Here is a 25000-nt window from a genome sequence, read left to right as displayed (position 1 = left end):
CTTGACGGTTCTTAAAGAAAATATTCATATAGTTTTCATTCTGATGAGATAGAAAGAAAAACAGAAAGAATAAGAAGTAAGAAAGAATAATAATAATAATAAAAGAAAGAAAAGTAAAGAAACAAGCAAGAAAAAAAAAAAAGGAAAAAAAAGGAATAGAAAAAATATGATAAAAATATGATAAGAATAGGATCACCATTATCACCGACATTTATCAAAATATTATCGTGGATTACAATATTAACCCTACGGTTATGCTTGAACTTTAGTTACGGAATCAAAGCACAAAGCGATATCAGAGATATAGACGAGATATAGACCCAGTCATTATTTACGCCTAGGCCAAGCTAGGCCATGACCTGGACCACCAATGTTGGATATAACCATTGAATTTGACCGAGGGGATGGCCTTTAAAAGATGAAGATATGTATATTGTCTGTATATATATATTCATCTATGCATGTACATGTGTATATGTGCACGTGTTCACGTATATTCCTTCCTCCGATCTATGGGACTCTATAGAAAAATGAAAAGTCATCGGTTCGCAATTTAATTTTCTGCTTCGTAATCGACAAAGATAGTTCATTCCGATATATCGATTGTAAAGATCAAGGTCAAATTAATATTACCTTCTCATAAGCACGCCGTAGTCCTAATCGATAGTTATAGTCAATGAGCAATAGTTTATTTATATATTAAAAAAAAAAAAAATATATATATATAGTTTATGAGAAAAACAATTTATCAACATATTATTTCAATAATACTTGTTAACCAACAAATTTCCAACTTTAAAACCGACATCTCGTTATTCGAGCAATCCTTTTTTTTGTTCATATCTACTTAGACTTTTTTAAGCTCTTCCTATTAAATCCTCTCTGTTTGGACAGGCTATATAGGATTTATGAAAAGTTAATAATTTATGGAGTAGGATTAAAATGTAGTTATGTACATTAAGTCAACGAAAGAAAAAAAAAAAAGAAAAAAAAATGTTTTAAAACCGACAGCTATTATCGAGAAACGACCTTTCTTAGATTCACACCCACGAACTTTAAGATTTTATTTCATTAAATCCACGGATTTGTTATTAATCCTTTCGTATTTCATTCGCGTCATACGATTCCACTTTTCGACGATTTCCGTTTTTTCTCTATTGATTAGAAAAAGATTCGAAACGAACGTATATACACAATGATATATGATTCGAACGAAATATACATAAATAGATAAATAAATACATATATATATATATATATATATATATATATATATATATAAGGAACACATATCGCAATGGCCATAATTCGGAATAGTCTATTATAGTCAGCAAATTACGTACCTCGTAAACAGCCCCGAGTGGCATGGCGAGGCAGGCAACCATAAGGTCGGCGACGGCTAAACTCACGATTAAATAATTTGCTACGGATTGTAGGCTTCGTTCCACTAGGATCACCGCTATTACGAACGAATTCCCTGAAACATATGCAAATATTAAGGAGCGTTATGATGTTCTCTCTTTCTCTTGTTTATAAGCGTCAAATCAAATAATCTAGATGTATTAGATGTATTAAGGTAGTACATATACGAGCGTGTCCTTCGAATGCCCTGGTCGACTAGGTCACCGACTAGAATCTCATTGGGAGTCGAGACGTTTTACGTGTATTTACTATATTGCCACTCGACACGTTAAAACGTTGCAATATATTTTTCTTTGTCCTCTCTTTCTCTCTCTTTTCTTTTTTTCGTGTATATATGTGTGTGTGTGTGTGTGTGTGTGTGTGTTCTTTTTTTATTAACACACTTCATCCTTCTCTCTCCCTCTCTCTCTCTCTCTCTCTCTCTCTTTCACTCTCTGTCTGTGTCCTTCTGTCTCCTTCTTTCTTTCCTCTTTCTTTTTTTTTTTTCTTTTCTTTCTTTTTTATCAACACACTCTCGGTCGGTCGATATCGAAACGCGAAGAAATTCTCGTAGATTTTCTCACGTCGTCGTGCTTTCTCGTTGATGGAAAAGTCGACGGATAATGTGGATGCTTTTTCGATCTACGAGATCGAAATAAACGATTCGTCTTTACTTTTCTTTTTTTAGAAAAAAAAAAAAAAAAAAAAAAGTAATCAAAGGGAAAGAGAGAGAGAGAGAGAGAGAGAGAGAGAAAGAGAGGGTGGGATAGATGGGGGCGAACATGATCTATTTAGAAAAAACAGTTGAATCGGCATAAACTGAACTGAAAATATCAATATGTTCTATGACTTGGTAAAGAGGATTTCGAGAAGATACAAATTGTCCTACGATATACGATATATCTATGGATATACATATATCGTATATGTAATTTTGTATATATATATATATACATATACATATATACATATATATGTACGAATTTCTCAATTTGATACAAATTGATATTCCGATGGTCTTTAGAAGCAGAAACCACGTTTATAGTTCTAACAAAGCATTCAATGGTAAACCCGGTTGGAAGTTGGCCGATTAATTAGGATCTCGGAAAATCGAGTAATTAAGCTTTATAAATTATAGGACTTGAAAGTTAATTTCATAGTCAACATCGTCGAAAAGCGTTACCCTGGTAGACGTGGCTTATTATTATCGTTTATGTATTCATAAGTACATAGGAATAGTTAGGTATATATATATATATATATATATATATATATATATGTATATATATACTTATTTAAATGAAGCAAAAAGAATCGTTAATGTTTACTTTCTATATAATCTATATGTCTATATATATATATATATATATATATATGACATTAAATAAAAATGATTTATTTCGTTAATTAAACGTTCGGACATTCTCTCTTTCTCTTTCTTTCTTTATTTGCTTTTCTCTTCAATATTTATAACGTATCAACTTTATACGCAATACATATTAATATGCAATTATCACGATAAATAATCGTTATAAGAAAAAGTTGCTGACGATGGAATAAAGAAACGTAATGTACTTTACGATAATAAAATTGATCCTTCCGTGCTTTTGGACGATTCTAAATATGCGAAGCACGCGGTGTTATGAAATCGTGCTTATACACCGTGACAGGAATATCGATGTTAGTATTTTCTGCGCGAATTACGAGGTAACTCGAATGGAGATTGAATGAAAATCCTATTCGTTTTCTACTCATTCTATTTTTTCGATATATCTTCGTCATTGTATAGTATTCTCTCTCTCTCTCCCTCTCTCTCTCTCTCTCTCTCTCTCTATCTCTCTATTTCTCTCCCACTTTCATCTTGCCACACTTTACAATTTATTATAAAAATGAGCCAACAAAAAATTTTATTAATTGTAAATGAACGAGAGTGAGAGAGAAGGATGTATTATTCAAAATTTCATTTCAGTATTCGTGTACCGAAAACAATGTAATCGAATGTAGCAATTTTTGGGGTACAGGGAAAATTCGTGAACGAAAACAAGAAAAAAGGGGGAAAAAAAAAGAAAGGAGAAAAAAGGATAAAAAGAGTGATGAAATAATCTCGTCGGAACTTTATATACGTACACGTATATTATGCTTTCTTACTATATATATATATATATATATATATATATATATATATATATATTTTATACTATGAAAGATATACACAATAACAAATAGGTCAACTGTAAACAACGGAAAATGATTTTGCTAGAAGCACCTGAAAGGTAACGTTCGAGTTCCGTTACTCGTATAAAATTGTTACCTGTTTTCATTCATTCAACTTGTTTTATATCATTCGAGATATATCTCGTTTTATAATATTTTTTTTTTATATTAACATAGAAATAATTGTTTACACCAGTAATTAGTACATGCATATCTTATACTATAATATTTTAGAATAATTTGTTAGTCATACAATATATTCGACGCATTCGCAATCCTAAAGTTGTTTTGCATTATTATTTTCCTCCATTCGAGCATTGGAGAACTATATCGGCGTATAAGACGATAGAAATTCGTATTCTCTCTTCCATGGAAGTAAATGGAAATTCAAAAACAAAAACGGGAAAATGGAACGGAAGCGTACAAGAATAAAAGAGAGAGAGAGAGAGAGAGAGAGAGAGAGAGAGAGAGAGGAGAGTAAGTGCATTTTGCCTTAAATTTTAACCGGTAATGTGGTACACGCTTCAAGAGATCCTTCGTTTCGTACTTCAATATAATAACAATAAGTTTATCCTCGTAGTCCGACTTAATTTACTAGAATATTTTAATAATGAAAAATTATATATTTATTATATATACATATATATATATATATATATATATATATATATATTTATGTATGTATTGGAATGTACAAAGTGGGCAGAAAGTTTCTAAATAATTTGCAAAATCGATTACGTTTATTCGAGATTGTTTAAATTAATCTTTCTTTTTTTTGTCTTTCTTTTTTTTTTTTTTTTTTTTTTTTTGTTTCTTCTTCGTTTATTTCTTTCCTTTTTAATATTATCAAATTACCTTGTAAAACTATCAAATTGAAAAAGTATCAGGTAAAAAGAAGTAATAGATTTTTAAAATCGCTTAGGAAGTTCCTTTTTTTAATTCTTTTATTTATTTATTTTTGTCCTTAACCTGTGTATAAATATAACGATGGAATGAGTATAGGATTACGGAACTAAATCAGGACAATCCGGATTTTCGATTCTTTCCTTTTTCTTATTCTTATTCTTATTCTTATTCTTATTCTCATTCCTTTTCTTTTTCTCGTTGAACTTATCGACCATAATCCATAAGATACAAGGATTATCGGCTCGTCAGTTTCTCCTTCGACGTCTACGTATGATCGCACGTGTCCCTCGTAATCGATCCTTTGGAAGCGTGATATCGTCGAAGAATATATACCTGGGGCAAGGTAAAATAGTATACGTGATACAATTTCCGTTCTTCCTTCTTATACCTTTCATCTAGATACATATATATATATATATGTATATATACATACATACGTACGAAATCGAGTTTATAGAGTTTTGAAATGTTATGGTCGTGCTAAAGGACGATATGCAATGTATCATTGATTAGATTCACCTTGGTATCATCTTACTAACTTGGTAAATTTTAATTTTACATGAAACTTAGCGAATATGTAGACCACATCGAATCTACGTAAGGAACAATTTTGAAATTTCAAATATCAAAGTTGTATCACGTTCGAAGAGCTATCAAACTACGAGAGCTATCAAAGAGAAAGAAAGAGAGAGAGAGAGAGAGAGAGAGAGAGAGAGAGAAATATGTATATATATAAATATTAACAATTATAAATAAAATTCACATGACGATCGTATCTAAAAATAAAACGTAAAATTAGAAATAATAATAAACAAAAAAATATATATATATATATTTATATATTATATATTATAGATAGAAATATCAATATATAATGTATTTTATGTCGATTAATAAAAAAAAATTAACAACAATCGAATTATTTATGAAATATTTTAATCATCAATTTATATATATATATATATTCTATATATATATATATATATATATATATATATATATATATATATATATATAGAATATAGAATGTAAGATCGTTTTATAATAAAATGGAGGCTAAAAAATGACATTTTTATTTTCACATTTTAAGATCATTCATAATGTCGTAGGTGGTGTTCAATGATTCGTCGCCATGTCGTTTATTTTCCTCGCACTTTAAAGCTTCGCTTTACCACATTTTGGACATGACAAAGTGTTCTCATTCGTGCACGTCCAAAGGCAAATATGTATGTATACACATTTTTAGAAAGCCCTTATCCTCTCTCGACTCTTAAGTCACTTCTAACACAGCTAAAAGTAAAATGCCAACGTAACGCGTTTCTTGAATGGATTGAAGGTGGTTCCAGTTAATGCGGTCACGTATTTCATTTAAATTAAACTTATGACATAAACATCGATTATTTATTTGTTTGTTTGTTTTTTTAATTTTTCCTTTTCTTTTTTTTTTTTTTTTTTTTTTCTTTATATTCAACACTTTTCTTTCTTCTTTTTGTTTTTCTTCTTTGTCTTCGTTTTTCTCTTCTTCCTTTTGTTTTAATTTTACGTTATATATATATATATATCTACTTTTTATTTATTTACGCACGTATTTTATGTTGTACCATCTACGTGCGCGACAATGGAAAAAGAAAATAATATCAAAGAAAAATGGTCGATCCATATGAATCGACCATTTATAACCGTGAAAAAAAGTAACAATTCGTCAATCTCGAATAACGTATGTACATACGTAAATATATTTCTTTTCTTTTTCGTGACATAATTGAAACAAATATGACACTAGCTTGTTTATAGTTATGTACAATTTTCCGTACGTAATTTATAGGTCATTTCTAGTGATTAAATTTGTAAATTCACGATCCACGGCTTTAAAAGTTTTGCTTTTTTCTCTTGGCGAGATTCCAACGAGTATCTCTAACCTACTCTCTCTCTCTCTCTCTCTCTTTCTTCTTTTCTTTCTAAAGGCATGCTCATAACGATATTTGCTGGAATAAAGAGAACCTCTTGATCGGTCTACTCTAGACCGTGATGCACACCATTTTCTTTTCAAGAGATTCGTCGGTGCTTTCATATAAAAATTTTCAAATCGGCCAGGAGTTTCGGGGAACCAAAAAAAAAAAAAGAGGAGAAAAAGGAGGAGGGGCGGAAAAAAAGAATCAAGAAAAAAAGAAAAGAAAAAAAAAGAAAAGAAAAGAAAAGAAAAGGAAAAGAAAAAAATACTTTGGTCGGTCATGCATTATTAATGAGGGTAATACTTCTTGAACGATATCGTGGTCTGCCCATTTTAGAGAAAATATTCCTTCTCCTTGAAGTAGTCTCTCTTAGATCGTAAGTATACAAAAGGAGAAGAAAGATGAGAAGATATTACGCGTTATAATATCGGCCAACTAACTGGTTGTTTTCCTTACGCTTATGTTATCGCATTTCGTCAGAATCGATAAATTATTAAATCTTTTATCGACGAACAAAGGTATACGTAAAAGTAGTCCGAATAATTATTATTGGTATTTCAATGGAAACGCTTAAGTAAATATATATTTTATTTGTAATATCAGATACGTTAGATATGTTTGCTTTCCTACGTGAAAGTTGATTGGTTTTTTATAAAATATATACGTATCATAAAGGAAAAGAATGGCGAAATACCGATGCAAAATATATTACCTTAGTTATCCTGTTATTTTTTTTTCTTTTTTTCTTTTTTTTTTTAATAAAAATTTCATTTATTAATATTTTGTCAACCCATCGGAAAAATAACGTAATAAATCGAGCTAGTCGATAAAACGATCGATATCTTTTTTTGTAATATCTCGCAATATATTATTATTAGGAATTATATATGGTTTTAAAAGTGATAACAAATCCATTGATATTGAAAATGGTGATAATAATACGTTCTTGTTATTACGAAAAATTTAACAATATCTATCAATAAGCTAATCTTTTTATATTGTAGATATCTATCTGCGTATCTATTATCTATCTATATATCTATTTATATATATATATATATATATATATATATATATATATCTATTTATCTATATTTTTCGAATATGCAACAAAAGATATCTTGCAAAAAATAAATGTTCAAAAACACGAGATAGATATCTATATGTAAAATATTAATATGTAATAATATCTATATGTAAATATTAAAAATAAATATATGGTAGATCGATCCGTTTTACTGGATTATTTTATATAACAATGTTTGAATAAATTATACAATAGAATTAAATATTCAATAATATGTATAATAAGGTAAACAACAAACAAAAAAAGAAAATAAAAAAATTAACACGAGATAAAATATTTAAGCGATTGGTAGGTAACTTTGGTATTCGTTGTAATTTTTTTTTTTTTTTTTTTTTTTTTTTTTTTTGTAAAGAATGTATAAAATTTTACCATATTTTTTATGTGTACGCGACTGTTCAATTTATTTAACACGAAATAAATCATATATTTCCGATATATTTTATTTATGATTTATGCTAATAGTATTATTTATGATATATTTAAAACATTTATGTTATATACATACATATTATAAATTATAATCCATGATTGAAATTAATTGTTATTCTTATATATTTATATAAATATATAATGAATGTATAGATATAAATGATCAATTTAAAGTTAATTGTTCAAAGTTAATTATTTAATATAATCATAAGATATAAGGATATTTTGATTTTGCAAATGAATTATGTCATAGAGAAACAAGTAAGCGTATCGGTATGCAGGTCGGTAGGTCGAGAGCAGGGAGAAGTATTTAATACGATAGCGATTACCCGCGTCACTGTCGTTGACAGATTATACGCGGTCGAAGCGTGTCAGGTTTAAATTGATCACCCGTTATGCTCACGCGCACATATAGATGTGTCAGTTGGATAGTGTACGTTGGTAAGACGAACCATCGACTACAACGACGACGACGACGACGACGACGACGACGACTACGACGACGATGACAACGACGACGACGACGACGACGACGACGACGACGACGACGACGACGACGACGACAACGACGATGTCGTTATCTCGTAACCCTCGACATAGGCATCGACTCAACCACGATTTAAGGGACTCTCTTTTAAATCTTAAGCTTTTACAACCGATGATAATGGTAACAGCAATATGTCAACTATGATCAAAATGAAAAAAAAAAAGAAGAAAGAAAGAAAGAAAGAAAGAAAAAGTGATTATATTAAAGGAAGTTCGATGTTATTTGAATTTTTTATTCATTTCTTTTATATATATATATATATATATATATATATATATATATATATATATATATATATAAGTAGATATATCGAATATAAATTAATAATAATAATTTTATATCATCGATATGTAAATAAACATAAAAAATATATATGTGTGTGTATATATATTATATATATATATATAATATATTGATAGGTAGATATTTTCTACATATAATTTTTATAAAAATTTGAAAAATAAGAATTTATCTAGATTAATTCAGATGTAAAGCTAAATTTTAATATGAAAAATTTTTTTAATTTTTCTTTTTCTATCAATGATTTATTAAAATCGATATTAACGTCGTATAATATTCAGAATAAAAAATTTCTAATCGTTAAGTAACTCAAAGAGATAAGAATATTTAATAATTTATCGACGCCTATGAGAAGTAGTTATTATGCTTATAACTATACACACACAAACACACACACACACACACATACATACATACATACATACATACATATGTCGAGATGAGGAGGGTTGTAAGACGGTCATGTATAGGTATATACATATAGTTATAGTAGAGGAATGACGATTAATGGTCGTGATGGTTTCGAAATCAATTATGCTACCGATACATCCACCGACCTCCAGTTAACGGCTTCGCTACCCAGTTCGTTTAACAAGTAACTATCAACCCGCTAATTTCAATCGGTTGTTCGCCTGGCTTATTAGTTATTACATCGTTCCTGAGAATTACCGAACGCATATATCATCAAGAGTGATCGAGGAAGAAAATCATAAAGGATCCGTCATTTTCAAGAAGTTACGCTTTAGATCAAGTTTGATATATCAAAATTATATCAAGTTTGAATATACGTGATATTTTCTATTTTAATAGAAAATATTTCAAATGATATGATTTATAATTTTGTTTTTCTTTTACTCTCTTCTATTCGACAGACTATATAGTTATCGTGGAATATACGATAAATTGCAAGTTTGTTTTTGATACTTATAAAAAAAATTATTTATTTATTTATACGTTGTAGAAAAATCCTCGAAGAACACGATCGTAATACGTAAATACGTCAGACAAAGATGAAATATGTGTCTTACCTATGATAGTGACGAGGATCAAAAGAGCCAATATGACAGCCCTCAGGATGACCCATGGATCGGCAAAATCGAAATTTTCCACCGTCGCATTCGTTGCGATACTAACGTTTTCCTCCATTCTGAGATGACTATAGATCTGGTTTTCTAGCGGTCTTCAACGACCGCTGGTCATCATCTTTTCGCGATACGCGTCATGATCAGTTTATCGGTAATCGATCCGATCTTGACTTAAAGCCAGTCTTATTCGTATATTTAATTTCACTGGTATCAACGAGCTATTGTCATCGATTCGTTATAGAAATTCGTCGAGTCGTTCAAATCAATAGAATTCGTAGCTTCCATCTTTCTATTAAACGTTTTTCATAATCCAAGGAATCCTTTATACCTGAAAAATTAAAAAAGTTTTCATCTTGTTAATTAAAAATCTTCGTAAGTAAGATACAATCAATATTTCAAGACAATACGATTATACTTTTTTGATCTTTTCAGCAAAAAAATTATTATTCATTTTTTTTTCGAAAAGAGACAGAGAGATATAGAGATAGATAGATAGAGATAGAGAAGGAGAAAAAAAAGAGAGAGAGAGAGAGAGAGAGAATCAAGTATAATATCTCGACTTTTGTATCGAAGTCACGTAAACGTGAAAAAATAAGAGAGTGCCATTTTTAATATCGATCAAGTGTCTTAAGGACGAGCTCTTTAAAAGATAGCCAACTATAAAAGTAGAGCACAAACAAAGAGAAAGTTAAAAAGAGAGCGAGAGAGAAAGAGAGAGAGAGAGAGAGAGGGAGAGAGAAAGGAAGGGAGAAAAAGTATCATCGAGGAATACAGAGAGAAGTGGAGAAGAAAGAAGTGAAAAAGCGATAGAGAAAAAGAGACAGACAATTTCGAGTACTCGTTATGGCTATCATTATCGATGGATGTGCTTTGTTAAAGTAAATGGCAAGTCGTTTATAAAAGAATGATTATTTATTACGAATCAAGTAATAATATCATTCTTTTCTTTCTATTTTTAAAGTATACACAGATATATAACTATATCTATATATATATATATTTTTTTTTTTTCATGTCTCTTTTCTCGTAATTTTACAATAAAAAAAAAAGAAAAAAAAAGAAAAAAAATAAACATAAAAATAAAAATAAAATTGATTCAATATCAATAAAAAATAATTTGCTTAATTATCTGACTAATTTTTACATATTATACTGAAAGAAAAAAAATTTCCCTTTTTTTCTATACATTCTTTTCTCTCTCTCTCTCTCTCTCTCTCTCATTTTTTCCATACACATAAATCTTCTTATATATGCATATATATATATATATATATATATATATATATATATATATACACATATATATATACTCGCTTTCTCTGAATTCTCTCGTTCATTCAAATGGTGATGATTTACATGAACTTCATGCATATCCACTTTCAGGAACGTACTTATACTATCCGAACGAGAGCTTGGAAGCTATTTGGGTCATGGTGAAGTAATGGGTAAATATTAGGCTGGAAAGCTTCACGTTGAAAAGGAGGGAAAAAAAAAGGGAATAGAAGAAAAAGGTAAAGGGAATTGAAAAAGAAGGAAATAAAGTAAGAATGAAAAACAAAAAGGAAAAGAGAGAGAGTGAGAGAGAAAGAGATAGAGAGAGAGAGAGAGAGAGAGATAGAGAGAGAGAGAGAGTGAACGAGATAAAAAGATAGGAAGGAAGAATGGAACACTGGGAATGGAGTTCAAGGAGAAGAAAAAGTTGAAAGTAATGTCCGGAATAATTCAGGGGGAAAAAAATACCACCACTATCCGGTTTGCAAATAAGTGAGGAAGCTCGATTTAATAAAAGACTATGGAGGCAATCGTTCTATTTACAGACAATTTTTATGGAATTGGTAATATCATAGAACGATTTAACACTCTTTTCTTTTTATGTACGTAGATATTTACACGCACACATATAGACGCATATGTATGTATATTATTTTTTCGATAAAAATTCTCAAGTGTGTATTTTTAATAATACCGAACCTTCTCTCTCTCTCTCTCTCTCTCTCTCTCTCTCTCTCTTTTTTTCTTCTTGTGAAGACAAAAAAGAGAGAGACAATGGATGATGGTATGTAATTAAATAATTTTTGATCATTCTTTCTCATTATTTTCCCCTGTTTTAACAGTATTAACATAAATATTATATATATATATATATATATTTATATGATGCTTTGTTAATGAATATAATCGTTATAATGGCTAGTAGACAATTGGGATGTTAAAATTTATCATGACGTGTATAAAATTTGCATTACATATATATACATATAGATAGATATATCTCAATTATTATCTTTCTTTATCTATCATTTATTTTTTATCTCACTTTTAACAAAAGTTCATAACTACCTATAAACGTGTTCGTTCAATTTCTACCTTCATCCTTTTGCAATTTATTATTACGATATTATCGCCCTATTAAAATCGTTGATTTTTATTATCATCATCAAGTTTCCATGTCACCGTTTTAATTTTCATGCTCTTTTATCTTCCTAAGCAGGACGATGTTTCGAAAACCGCGAAAGCTTCCGCATACGTGATATCGTGCATTGCGATCATCTGCAATTACTGGAACGAGCTGGCATTTAAATGTCGATAAATTTCGATGCTCAATGTGTATGATATTATATCTACCGTTTGCTACCTATATTCGATAATATGTCGTATTATATGGGGTAAATCAACGGATATGAAATTTATCGCTAAAATAAATCGTCCGTAGATATAATATATATTAATATATATATATATAGTGACGAAGAGAAAGCACGATGATTCATTTTATTTTCTTTGATCATTAATACGAATTAATCATATTTATTATACATAAATAATATTCTTTATTATTTCTAATCAGGCCTTTTCATCAATGTCGATTGTAATTAAAAAAAAAAAAAAAAAAAAAAAGAAAAGAAAAAAAGAAGAAAAGAAGAAAAGAAGAAAAGAAGAAAGAAGAAAGCAAAAGGATAGAAGAAAAAATAATATTGCCTTTAGTGTCAACGTTGACATAGAAATGATATCTTTTTAATTGACTTTTATGCGTTCTCTTTTTTTCTTCATGATGCATAGATCCCAACACCTACCCTCCCCCACCCCACATTACTTTAACAATAACAATAACAATAATATAACGATAGTTATTGATAACGATGTTAATCATTGTAATGGCGATGGTACTAACGATAGAATTGAACGTAAAATTCTCTCTAGCTCGTTCGTTTTCACGAGTATGGTTAAAGTCTCATTAGAACGAAATTCACGAGAGGCATTCAAGTTATTTCGTTGTAGTTCGACAATAGAATGGAAAAGAATGAAAGGAAGGAAAAAAGAAGAAGAAGAAGAAGAAGAAAAAAAAAATCAATTGGTTGTTAAAAGTTAAGAAAATTCTTCTGTGAAATTTATTGTAAAAAAAATATTTGACTTTTATATTTTATTGAGATTATCTCATATGCCTAAAATTGTACTAAACATATATATATATATATATACACGAGTTACTCCTTGAATGAAATAAAATGTAATGAGGATAGATTGAGATAAATAATTACACATATATACTTAGTTCATGGTCTAAAGAAAAAAGAAAAAAGAAGAAAATAAAAAAGAAAAGAATTAAGAATAAGAAACATGACCATTATATCAATTATAATTTCAGAGTGGCTTATGAGTCAAGTTATATTTAATAAGTGGTCATTATAATCTTTCCCGAAGGAACAATCTCCATAGCTCGAGGGTTTAAATCGCTAAATAGATTTATTTAACTTCTGGAGAGAACTATCTTTCTCTTCTGCAGTGGTAATAAAGGTATTAAAATTAATGTAGATATGAATAACCGACATTCTGAGATTTACTTCTGGCTCTGTATCATGAGATAAGGGAACAAATTTATGCTATAAATTGCACTTACGTAACCTATCGTTGAAGGATTAATACAAAGAAGAAGTGAAAAATTTATTAGATAGATCTAACTCTATCAACAATCCCTAATTATTGTATGTATGCTATTCTAAGTATAATATATATACATATATGTATATATATATATACATATGTATATATATATACATATGTGTGAGTGAGTATACGTTTATATAAGTTTGAATAAGTATAGATATTTGCATATATCGGGCGATAAAATAATATGAACAAATTTAGAAATAAATTCATTTCTTTTTCTTTTTAAATCGAATTTGATACTCCTTTGTTTATATAAAAAAAAAAATTTATATATATATATATATGTGTGTGTGTGTATGTGTGTGTATAGTAAATCAAGATTAATTCAATACACGTAAATGTGTATACTTTTAAAATTCACAAATACCGCAAGCCTAATAATTATATCTCACGTCAAAGAGAGATTATTCGATTATTCTCGATTTTTATTTAAACCGTGCAACTTTAATAAACCTGTGAAAAAGTACAGGGGCGAGGCAGGGCAGAGGGGTGAGGGGGGCGGGTGCGGGGTAGGTGAAAGAAGGAGTAAACGAAACAAAACGAAAACAAAAAAAGAAAAAAGAAAAAAAAACAAAATAAAAAGAAAAGGGAGAAAAAGATAAAAAAAGACGTGAACTAAAAACAAACCAGCTATATTTTCCAATCTTCTCTGACGCACATAGTATATGTAATATCTATACTTTATCGGTAAGCCGATATTTCGATATTTGGCGTTATCCTCCCTTTAATTTTCACGAGAGAATCCGAGAATAACGGCTCGAGGATGAGAAATGTCGTGGGTATAAAGTTGTGAGCCGATTTTCAAACTTCAACCATTTCCTCGATAAACATTTTTCTTTTCGATTTACTTATAAATTTTTCTTTCGATCCTCTCACTGTCACCTATTCCTATACTCATCTTCCACTTTTATTTCTATCTTTTTTTCTTATTTTATTTTTCACATAGACTACGTCGTTAATGCTTTCGGAACTTACATTAGCCGATATATATATATATATATATATATATATATATATATGTATGTATGTATTTATGTATGTATGTACCTAAAGGTTTCGTATTTTAGCAGAAAAAGAATAACAAAAGTATTAAGTTATGATCGAGATGGTTTGATCGGTTTAACAAAAAATTTATACCTTATGAGTTTCCGTGAACGGAAAGAAAGAGGAAGAGAGAGAAAGAGAGAGAGAGAGAGAGAGAGAGAGAGAGAGAGAGAGAGAGAGAGAGAGAGAGAGTAAGAATAAGAAAGAGGGGATGATAACCAGCGTGTTCCAATTTTCCACTTATTGGACGCTCAGCTAAAGGGAGGTCGTTAGAATCAACCTGGTGCATGAAAGAACCTGTGTGAGAGAGAGAGAGAGAGAGAGAGAGAGAGAGAGAGGAAAAAGAGAGACGCGAAATGGTTTTATTGTGTCAGATCGATACGACGCGACTGAAAAAGCCGATCCCTCTCTTGAAGAAATCTACTTGAGCTCGATCGACCCTATAATCCAGCCGAAAACTGACAGCATACACCAGAAGAATACGAATTCGATCTTTTATTTCTCTCGCCTCTTGATACATGGCACTTGCTAAAGCCTTATTTCGAAACCTTTTGCGCGAAGAGAAACGGAAGGAAAGAAAGAGGAAAGGAAAAAAAGAAAAACAGTGAAAAAAGGAGAGAGAGAGAGAGAGAGAGAGAGAGAGAGAGAGAAGGAAAATGGAAATAGAATGATCGTGAAAGAGACGGGAAGGGTAAAAAGGTTTTCGACAGAAAAGAAAAAGAAAAAAAGAAAAAAAAAATAAGAAAGAATGTAGATCTTCTTGCGCTTGACAAGTCAAAGGTGGATCATTAAATACGAGGGCCAAAGATTTTTTCGTCCCTTTTTTATTTTTTTGTTTTTTTTTTTCTTTCTTTCTCGGCATAAACGTAAATACGTAAAGAAGTTCTCTTCTTTTTCTTTTCTTTTTTTTTTTTTTTTTTTATTGTGAGAAACGTTTTAAAAAACATCCGTAGGAAGATTATAGTTTTTATCTAATTCCTTTTTTTTTTCTTTTTCTTTTGTTTTTGCTTTTTTAACAGAAACATCAATAGTCGATTGTCAATGTTAAAAGGAAAAAAAAAGAATTGCGATTAAATTAATAATAATAATAATAATAATAATAATAATAATAATAATAATAATAATAATAATAATAATAATAATAATAATAATAATTATAATTGAAATTTAAATGTTCGTAAGAAAAAATTCTTCTTCGTTTAAATATTATTCTATTCCACGTATTTGATCTTCTCTTTTTCTAATTAGCTTTATATATAAATATATTTTTTTTTTCTTTTTTGTGTTATACATGCACTAGTTTATATTATTGAAAATAAAACTCGATCCATTGGAAATCGTCCTTTAAAACATATACATACGAAACATTAATACGGTAGTTGCGAATTATAGAAGGTCATAATCGATAATTGGAAAGTTGATGTTATCTGATATTAGAAATATCGAGCTAATTAAACAAACCCCTGACAAATTTGACGACACCGTTTCGAATGTCGTTAAAATCTTATGAATAAGGGAAAGAGGAAGGGGGCGGGGAGGGGGGACAAAGAGAAATAGAGAGACAAGAAGAGACGAAAGCTGAAATCGTCGAAATACTTCTCACAACAACGGGATCCTATTCAAGCTTCTTCCCTCGATCCCTCGATGGATATTGGATTTCCACGGAATTTCAGAATTTCATCATATGCTTTTGTCTTTAGATCCAACCGCACAATATCCGGATTGTTTGCTCCGATATATCGTTTCATGCAGTGCTGCATCAACGCGGCTCGACGGGAGTTCCGTATTTTCTGAAAATCAAACGCTTTACGCTCTCGTCTTTATCGTCAAGACGACGTCTCATTTTCTCTTTGTTTCGTCGATCTTAAAACGATAGAATAGAAAATAGTGATATAAGGCGATATAGATAAATAGATACAATTGGAAATTTTTTAAATTCGTATATATCTTTAATCGAAAATTATGAATGAATTAAAATTATGAATGAATTAAAATTATGAATGAATTAAAATCATGAACGAATTGTAATTAGTAAAAGTTATAAACAAGATTTGATCTTTCTCTTTTTTTTTTTTTTTAATTATACAAAATTAATTCAGTTTTATTTGTTTTTTAATGTAAATATTAACCTTAACTTACGTCATGATATATATATATATATATATATCACATATAAAAAAAAATGAAAGAAAGATAAGAAAATTTATGTTAAAGTTAACTTATAAATTCATTGAAAATATTGTTTCTTTTTTTTTTGCCCTCTCTCTCTTTCTCTTTTTCTTTTTTTTTTTTCTTTTTCAAAGTTTCTACCTAAACGAATAAGCTCAGGAAAAATTTTAATCCTCGTTACGAAATCATTTTCAAATTTTTCTTCTTCGAGTAATTTACTCGTGAAAAAACATTTTTTTCTTATCCTTTATTTCTTTTTCCTTTTTTTTTTCTTCTTTTTTCTCTTCTCTTTTCTTTTAATAGATGAAAAATAGCAATGTCCTCGTAATCGAGATTGATTTATGTGCGTAAACATTGGTTTTATTCATTCGTAGAACATTGTTACGAAGTATAAATCTCGTGAAACGGAGGACAGGAGAAATACATATTTTAATGTCCCTTTGCGAATTTCGGCGTAGTAGTAGTTAATAATAATAATAGTAGTAGTAGTTGTAGTAGTAATAGTAGTAGCAGTAGTAGTAGTAGTAGTAGTAGTAATAAATGCAATCAAGTGTAGAAATGAATATGCAATTTCGCCGAGATAGTATTTTTCCGAATTTAGGGTTGCGTCCTGACTAAACTAAAATTTCCATTCCTTGACATAGAATTCACGGTAATGTTAATCGTCCTTTCTTACCGATGATGCTAATCTCGAGTTTCAAAAGGTATTACTACTGTCACAAGCGTCTTTCCACATTAAGATTCTCTCTCTTGTCTTGTAAAATCCGTTGATACTTTAACCTTTATGAAGACCGATATCTTAATTTTTAATAACTACAATTTTATTCTCTCTCTCTTTCTCTCTCTCTCTCTCTCTCTCTCGCTTTTTGTCACTCTCTTTCTACTATGACGATCACTATTATAGAACTATTTAATTAAACAATGATTTCTTAAATATATTATTTTTATATTTATTTTCTATAAAATTTTTTCTCTTCTTTCGTAGAAACGTTGTATCTCATCGTTCAGGTGTTTTTGCTTGTTGCGTAATTTCTTCTGAAACTTTTCCGAGAAAAAAAAAAGAAGAAAGGGAAGAAAAAGAAAAAGAGAAAAAAAATTAAGATATCGTAACTCGAAAGAATCTTTGAATTTAACAACTGAACATGACATGAGTTAGAGAAAGAGAAAGAGAGAGAGAGAGAGAGAGAGAGAAAGAGAGAGAGAGAGAGAAAGAGAGTATAATGATCGTTATACCGTTTAATTTTATTTCCGCGATATAAACAAAACTTCTGAGATTCCTGGCACGTATGAAAGAGAAAACATTCAATGAACGAGCGAACGAGTAAAACGGCAGTACAATTTCACGGACCGATTTCGGTCTCTAGAGGCGACCTTTATTTTAAATCAAATTCGCGCTGCCCATCTCTTATCCAGACCTCGACTTCCCGTTGGGAAATACAGCGGCATATTTCGATGAATGTTTGCCATTAGAGGGATAACGAATATTACGTGGCTTCAATGGATCTTTATTGACATAACCAACGCAGGCTGATTGGTCAAATTTCGTGATAACTAATTATTTCAAAAACATACCGAATCGAATTTATAAACATATATATTGAATAATTGTCTTATATTAATTTAATTAATAGTCATAGAGTATATAAAGGAAATATTTGTAATAATCTATATTATTATCTTTTAAAGATAAAAATCAAATTATGGTAAAATCTATCAATTTCTTTCTTTCTTTCTTTCTTTCTTTCTTTCTTTCTTTCTTTCTTTTTTCCTTTCTTTCTTTTATTTTTCTTTTTCTTGCAATATCATTTATAAAGAATAATTCGAAATTTTTAATAATACAACTTCACTTTTATTATGCTTTCTAGTATAAGAACACGGCTCACGAGAATAGAGTTTTGTTACTTATTTCCATAAACTATCGGTTATGTGTTACCTTCGTCTAGTTTTCCCATATAATACATGCCGAGTAGTGAGGCGACTCAGATATGCATGTATGTACATATACAAGTTTACTTTGAACGAATTTTCCTAAGGGAATCTCTACACAATTCCGCAATTCTACCAGCTAACTGTTATATTGTCTTGAAAAGACTTATCCAATATTCGAAACAACCAGATCCATAATAATTCTGTGAGAGATTGAAGATGAAAAAAAAAAAAAAAAAAAGAAAATGAAATAAAAAAAAGAAAAAAAGAAAAAGAAAAAGAAAAAGAAAAAATAAAATAAAAAAAAGTAAAAACATTGAAGGGGTTAAATTTTCGTCCAGAAACAAAAAAAAAGAAAAAAAAAAGAAAAAAGAAGAAAAGAGAGAGAGAGAGAGAAAGAGAGAGAGAGAGAGAGAGAAAGAAAAAAGAAATTAAAAATTGAAAATTCTCTCAAGCAAGCATTTTAAAAAGTTTTTTTCTGAAATAAATAAATACCCGACTTGCATACGAACAGATACGCGCACACGCTCACACACACACACACACACACACACACACACATATAGACCTACACACAGAGACAGATACACATACCGACCACGATAAACACGGGAGGAGATTGTCCCAACGAGCTCACGAATTTTGTTTCCATTTTATTTTTTTTTTTTATCCTCTTTATCCTCCTCGCATGTATAGTATTTTCTTCCTTTTTATTTCCCGCTTTTCACTGGTATCCATTTCCGACTAGATAGAAGAGCCACCGTATAGTAGCATACTGTCCCGATACTTTTACTTTTAAATATTTACATAAGACATCTTATTATGGGATTACGTAACAAACGTTGTTAATTTATTATATAACGATTGAGACACAACATAGGAAAATGATAATAATAACTTTATTATCAAGGATTTCGTCGTTTCGCAATTCATATCCTCGAAGAGAATAATAAATTGATTCTGAGTTTATATCAGCTTGTTTATTCTTCAGACTCCTGTCTTCGCTAGCTACCGAATTCGTCGTCGTGTTTCTCTTCAAAGAAAATCATGAAACAGAGCTTTTCTTGAAATTGCTCTCTCTCTCTCTCTCTCTCTCTCTCTCTCTCTCTCTCTCTCTCCCACTCTCTCTCTCCTCATTTACCAATGTCGACAGGCAAAGGACGGTATTACTTTAAGACGTTCGTTCTATGCAAAGAGAAAGAGAGAAAGACGAAGAGACAAATGTTCACTCTATTCACTGATCCGGTTTGCACAGAGTTACGAGATCTTAGTAAACGCATGTTCGCCACGAGAATCAAGTGTTTCGAGTTTCTCAGCAAGCTTTATCGTAACCAAGAAAAGGGAAGCCATAGAAAGAGAGAGAGAGAGAGAGAGAGAGAGAGAGAGAATAGTGCGGCACAATAATCGATGTGTAGGAAACACCAAAGACTTTACAAGTAGTCGACGAAGAGAGGAATAGTAAATAAGTTCTTAGAGAACTTAAGCCGATAGAGCGTGCTATAGAATTCCTCATTGCAAATAGAAAATACATTTGATCTATTCAAAAGTAACTTTGCGAGTCGTTAAAAAACGTTAATGATATCTAATTAAGGACAATAAATATAAATATAAATTTAAATATAAATAATGATAAATATGCGATTGTAATGAGTTAAAATTTATTTGGCCGTAAATAAAATTGCGAGGACAGAACAAAAGAAAAAGAAAAAGAAAAAGAAAAAAGAATCGTCGATAAAATATAATATTATATATATATAGTTTATATATATATATATATATATATATATATATATATATATATATATATAAACGAAATGCAACATGATTAATTATCTATATGATACCGGAAATGGAGAATAAGGGAATATGCCTATTGAAATCCGATTGGATAGGAGTACCATAACTATGGGATTATTAATACCACGATGAACATTATTGGTGAGTTTTGATAATATAGTATGAGTGTGTTAAAGCCCTATCTGAAAACCCATTCATTGATAATGATTTAGACAATACTATGCGGTCATGAAGTAAACTAATTTGATTTTAGATATAATACGATGGTAATTCTCTCTAAAATCTTTGATAGGTTATATACGAAATGGGAATTGATTGAAGGTAATCATTTCTGAGAATACACCAAGTATACTTAATTAAGTAGAATAATGTAGGAGTCTTACTACAAACAGGAGAAATACAGTGGTGGTTGAAAATGACAGGTCGAACCGATGCAACAAGTTAGGAAGAATAACTGGCAAAGCTTTAGGAATAACAGCCAAAGGTAACTCATCAATGCCAAGGGCTCGAGAACTGAAGCTTTGCAGAACAGTAAGCGGCTTGTCTGAAAAGAGAATGAGAAAGAGGAAGAGAGAGAAAGAGAAAAAGAGAGAGAGAGAGAGAAAAAGAATGAAAGAGAGAGAGAGAGAGAGAGAGAGAGAGAGAGTAACGTAGAAGAACCGACCATAACCAGTTGACTAGCTTTCTACTTCAATGCTGGAGGCGTTCAAGCTGAGCAAGAGCGATCCCAAAGTAACTCTAGTCGCTTGACGAAATTTTCTCCTATTATCAGCGTCACTGTTAGCGACAGGCAGCTAGTTAACAATGATAATCCGATAATCCTTTTGGTGAATTTTTATGAGAATAATAAATTTCGTAATAATTCGGTAATAATTTTCATTTATTTATCTCGACCGAATAGATAATACGATTAATTAATTGGATTAATTGGAATATCAATTTTATGAAAATATATAAAAATTAAGAATTCTTGAAACTGAAGGAAAAGTTTTCTTTTTCTTTCCTTTTTCTTTTTCTTCTCTTTTCATTTTTTATTTATTTTTTTCTTTTTTTTCTTTTCTTTTTTCTTCTTCTTCTTTCGTTTCGATCGTTTCAAAAATGTGATATCTCAATTTATCCGTCTGAAAATTCTAACGTAGATAGACATACGAAACAAAACAGAGTATATAAACATTTTACGTTAGAATAAACGTTTATGTTTTCTATTTGTATTAAGAACTGTAGTATAATCCAATACAATTTATAGGAACAATATTGTTATTCATAAATAGAATACAATGATAGATACAAAGTGATCCAGAGATCAATGGAGTTGCGGTTACTATCTGGTATAGTAATGTCAACAAGTAGTACGGACCGTTGAAGAGGTTGGGAACTTGTGGTAAATGCCCAATATTCCATAAATTCCTCGACTGACGTTCACTTATGTGAACGAATGGTACAATATCATATACGATGATAATATATTGGCCGATGGGTTCAAGGTGACAGAAATCAATAAAATTGCGAATAGCAACTAGTGGCGGTAGTGTCGATATGCAAATACCAGATATAGGTACGACCGAAAATCGACTTTGCCATAAACAAAGATGATTTATAGAAAAATCTCATACATATACGGACACTAACACCTCCCATATATCATTCGAAAAAAAAAAAAAAAAAAAAAAAAAAAACTAAACAGGAATACACGTAAATACATATCGTACGTATCTATATATTACATAAACGTATGTAGTTCTTTTTTCTTTTCTTTCTTTTTTTTTTTTTTTTTTGTTTTTTCTCCAAGAAAAAAAAAAAGAAAAATCCGAAAGCTCTCGGGAATGTACTGCAAGTAGTAGTAGTACGAGTAAAGATATAAACCGACGGTCATCATCCTTTTCACTAGCTTATGTATACACTGTGTGTACATAAGGGAATTTCTAACATACATACATATATACTTATATATATATATATATGTATATATATATATGTACGAGTAACGAGACGTATGTATCTCAGAATCAGTCACAGTCGAAGTTCACAGCCGTTCCTTTGATGTATGTAAATCCGTGAGGAACGTAGCGTTTATGGCCTTATACAAGGATTTAGCAAGAGAGAGAGAGAGAGAGAGAGAGAGAGAGAGAGAGAGAGATAGAGAGGTGGAATTCTACAACATTAGTTCTGACATAAGTACGAGAAAGATGGTTGAATCGTTGCCAAGAAAATGATTATAATAGGGAGGGACCAATCTATTACTTTCTTAACTCTTGTTACGAATCTGCATTTTAGCTGAATCCTGATATAATAGCTCGGAACTGCTATCTCATAAAATTTTCATATTACAATGATTTATTTTCATCTTTAAGATTAATTATTATATCAAGTAATTTGAAAACTTACAAACTTTTTCCTATCCTATGAAAAAAAATCACAAAATAAAATCCTTTGATATCGTATTATGGAAAAAGGAAATTTATTTTATAACTTTCGATATATTGTTGTATTACGATGTTTATATCATTAACAATATATATTTAATATTTCTAATGATATTGTAAAATTCTATTTTTATGATAATACATAAAAATCATTAATTATCTAAAAATAATATATTCTATGTTATTTCATCTTCGATCGTAATACAATGAAATTATTTATTAGCAAAATAATGAAACAAATATATAAAATCAATATTAAAATTTAATTTTAAAGGGATACCTATGATTAAGATCATTCGATCAATATAATTCGAACTCTCTACATAATATCAATGATAATATACGATGTAATATTTTTATCGAAGTAATCATCTTAGAATTAGATCCAACGTGTATTCCAATGCACAAAATTTGCTACCAAAGTAGTTCAGGTTTTAACAGTTGGTATTTTGTATTGGAAGCTGAGATCTAAGAACTTGCGCAAGCGAGATAGAGTGTAAGAGACAGAGACAGAGAGAGAGAGAGAGAGAGAGAGAGAGATAGAGAGAGAGGGAGAGAGGGAGAGAGGAAGTGAGGAAGAGAATGTGAGAAAACTCCGAAGAGAACTCGTTCGAAGAGATCGAACGTAGATACGATATGCTTTACAGGTGGTCGCTGTTATAACCTTCCGTACTACATATGCGCGAGTCGAATGAAAATGAAGGTCGTTTTGCCTTCACAACCGCGCGTGCTTTGCTGGCACCATTTTTTTTATATCCTTCGCAAGTTTCGTTTTATTCTGTTCTTAGAAAAACTCAACATAGAGAGAAAGAGAGAGAGAGAGAGATAAAGAAAAAGAGAAAGAAACGAAAAACCTATTCGAACGTGCTTCTTTTCTTTTTTCAGCGGAGAATGGGGGTGAGAATGAGGATGAAGGTAAGGGTGGGTGTTATAAAAAGAAAAAAGAAAAAGAAAAGAAATGGGAGAGAAGTGAGGATTAAAGTTGAATCCAAATTTTCTTTCTCATTCTTTTCTTTCTTTTCTTTCTTTTCTTTCTTCTCTCTCTCTCTCTCTCTCTCTCTCTCTCTCTCTCTCTCTCTCTGTTTCTTATTTTCGTTAGGAAGATTTCGAAGCAATGTCATTAGACGTGTCGTTCTTAGTGATTGTACTCCGATAAGTTCACGTAATCCAATTCCCCGACATCAATTCCAAGCTCGGTTTCGAAAGCTAAGTACAAGAATCTTCTAGGATCCAATACGGGGTTACACTTTAACCATCACCATTTGCGATTCCGTATTTTGATTTTAAATGAATCCTTGAAATCTAGCAAATATCTAAGCATGTTAATAGATAACCTTCGATTATATCTAGATCGATACAATCTATTTTATCTTTTAAAGTATTACTCTGATCGAACGAAATAATTTTCACAGCTAATTCATTTCGATCTATATATATATATATATATATATATATATATATATATTTATATACATAGAGAAAGAGTGAAAGAGAGAGAGAGAGAGAGAGAGAGAGAGAGAGAGAGAGAGAGGGAACATTTCACAGAGTATTCCCCGTTCATAATTATTTCTAATTTCAAGAATGTATTCTACTAATACAGCAGAGATAACTAAAATTGTCCTATAAACATAAAAATAGCCTATATATATATATGAGTATAAACGAAAATTTTTTCTAAGAATTTGTTATTTAAAAATTTTACATTAAAATAATAAATTTTATTTTATATATATATATATATATATATATATATATATATATATGTATATGTT

General features: G+C 30.0%; 1 protein-coding gene across 3 annotated transcripts in view; it reads right to left on the bottom strand.

Moving 5' to 3' along the window:
* Window positions 1-25000, bottom strand: part of 5-HT1 (serotonin receptor) — a 134299-nt gene that overhangs the window by 53203 nt on the left and 56096 nt on the right. For all 3 annotated transcript variants that reach the window (XM_035863592.2, XM_035863595.2, XM_035863593.2), the window contains exons 2-3: window positions 9865-10249; window positions 1344-1477 (exon numbers count right to left, since the gene is read on the bottom strand). In XM_035863592.2, the coding sequence (XP_035719485.1) occupies window positions 1344-1477; window positions 9865-9982 (252 nt within the window). In that variant the 5' untranslated portion in view covers window positions 9983-10249. The remainder of the gene's footprint in view (window positions 1-1343; window positions 1478-9864; window positions 10250-25000) is intronic.

The sequence above is a fragment of the Vespa mandarinia genome, chromosome 7, assembly GCF_050613455.1.
Source record: "Vespa mandarinia isolate Hongniang chromosome 7, ASM5061345v1, whole genome shotgun sequence".
In the NCBI taxonomy this organism is placed as follows: Eukaryota; Metazoa; Arthropoda; class Insecta; order Hymenoptera; family Vespidae; genus Vespa; species Vespa mandarinia.
Note: the sequence above shows the minus strand (reverse complement) of the source record. Positions and strands in the feature narration are given on the sequence as shown.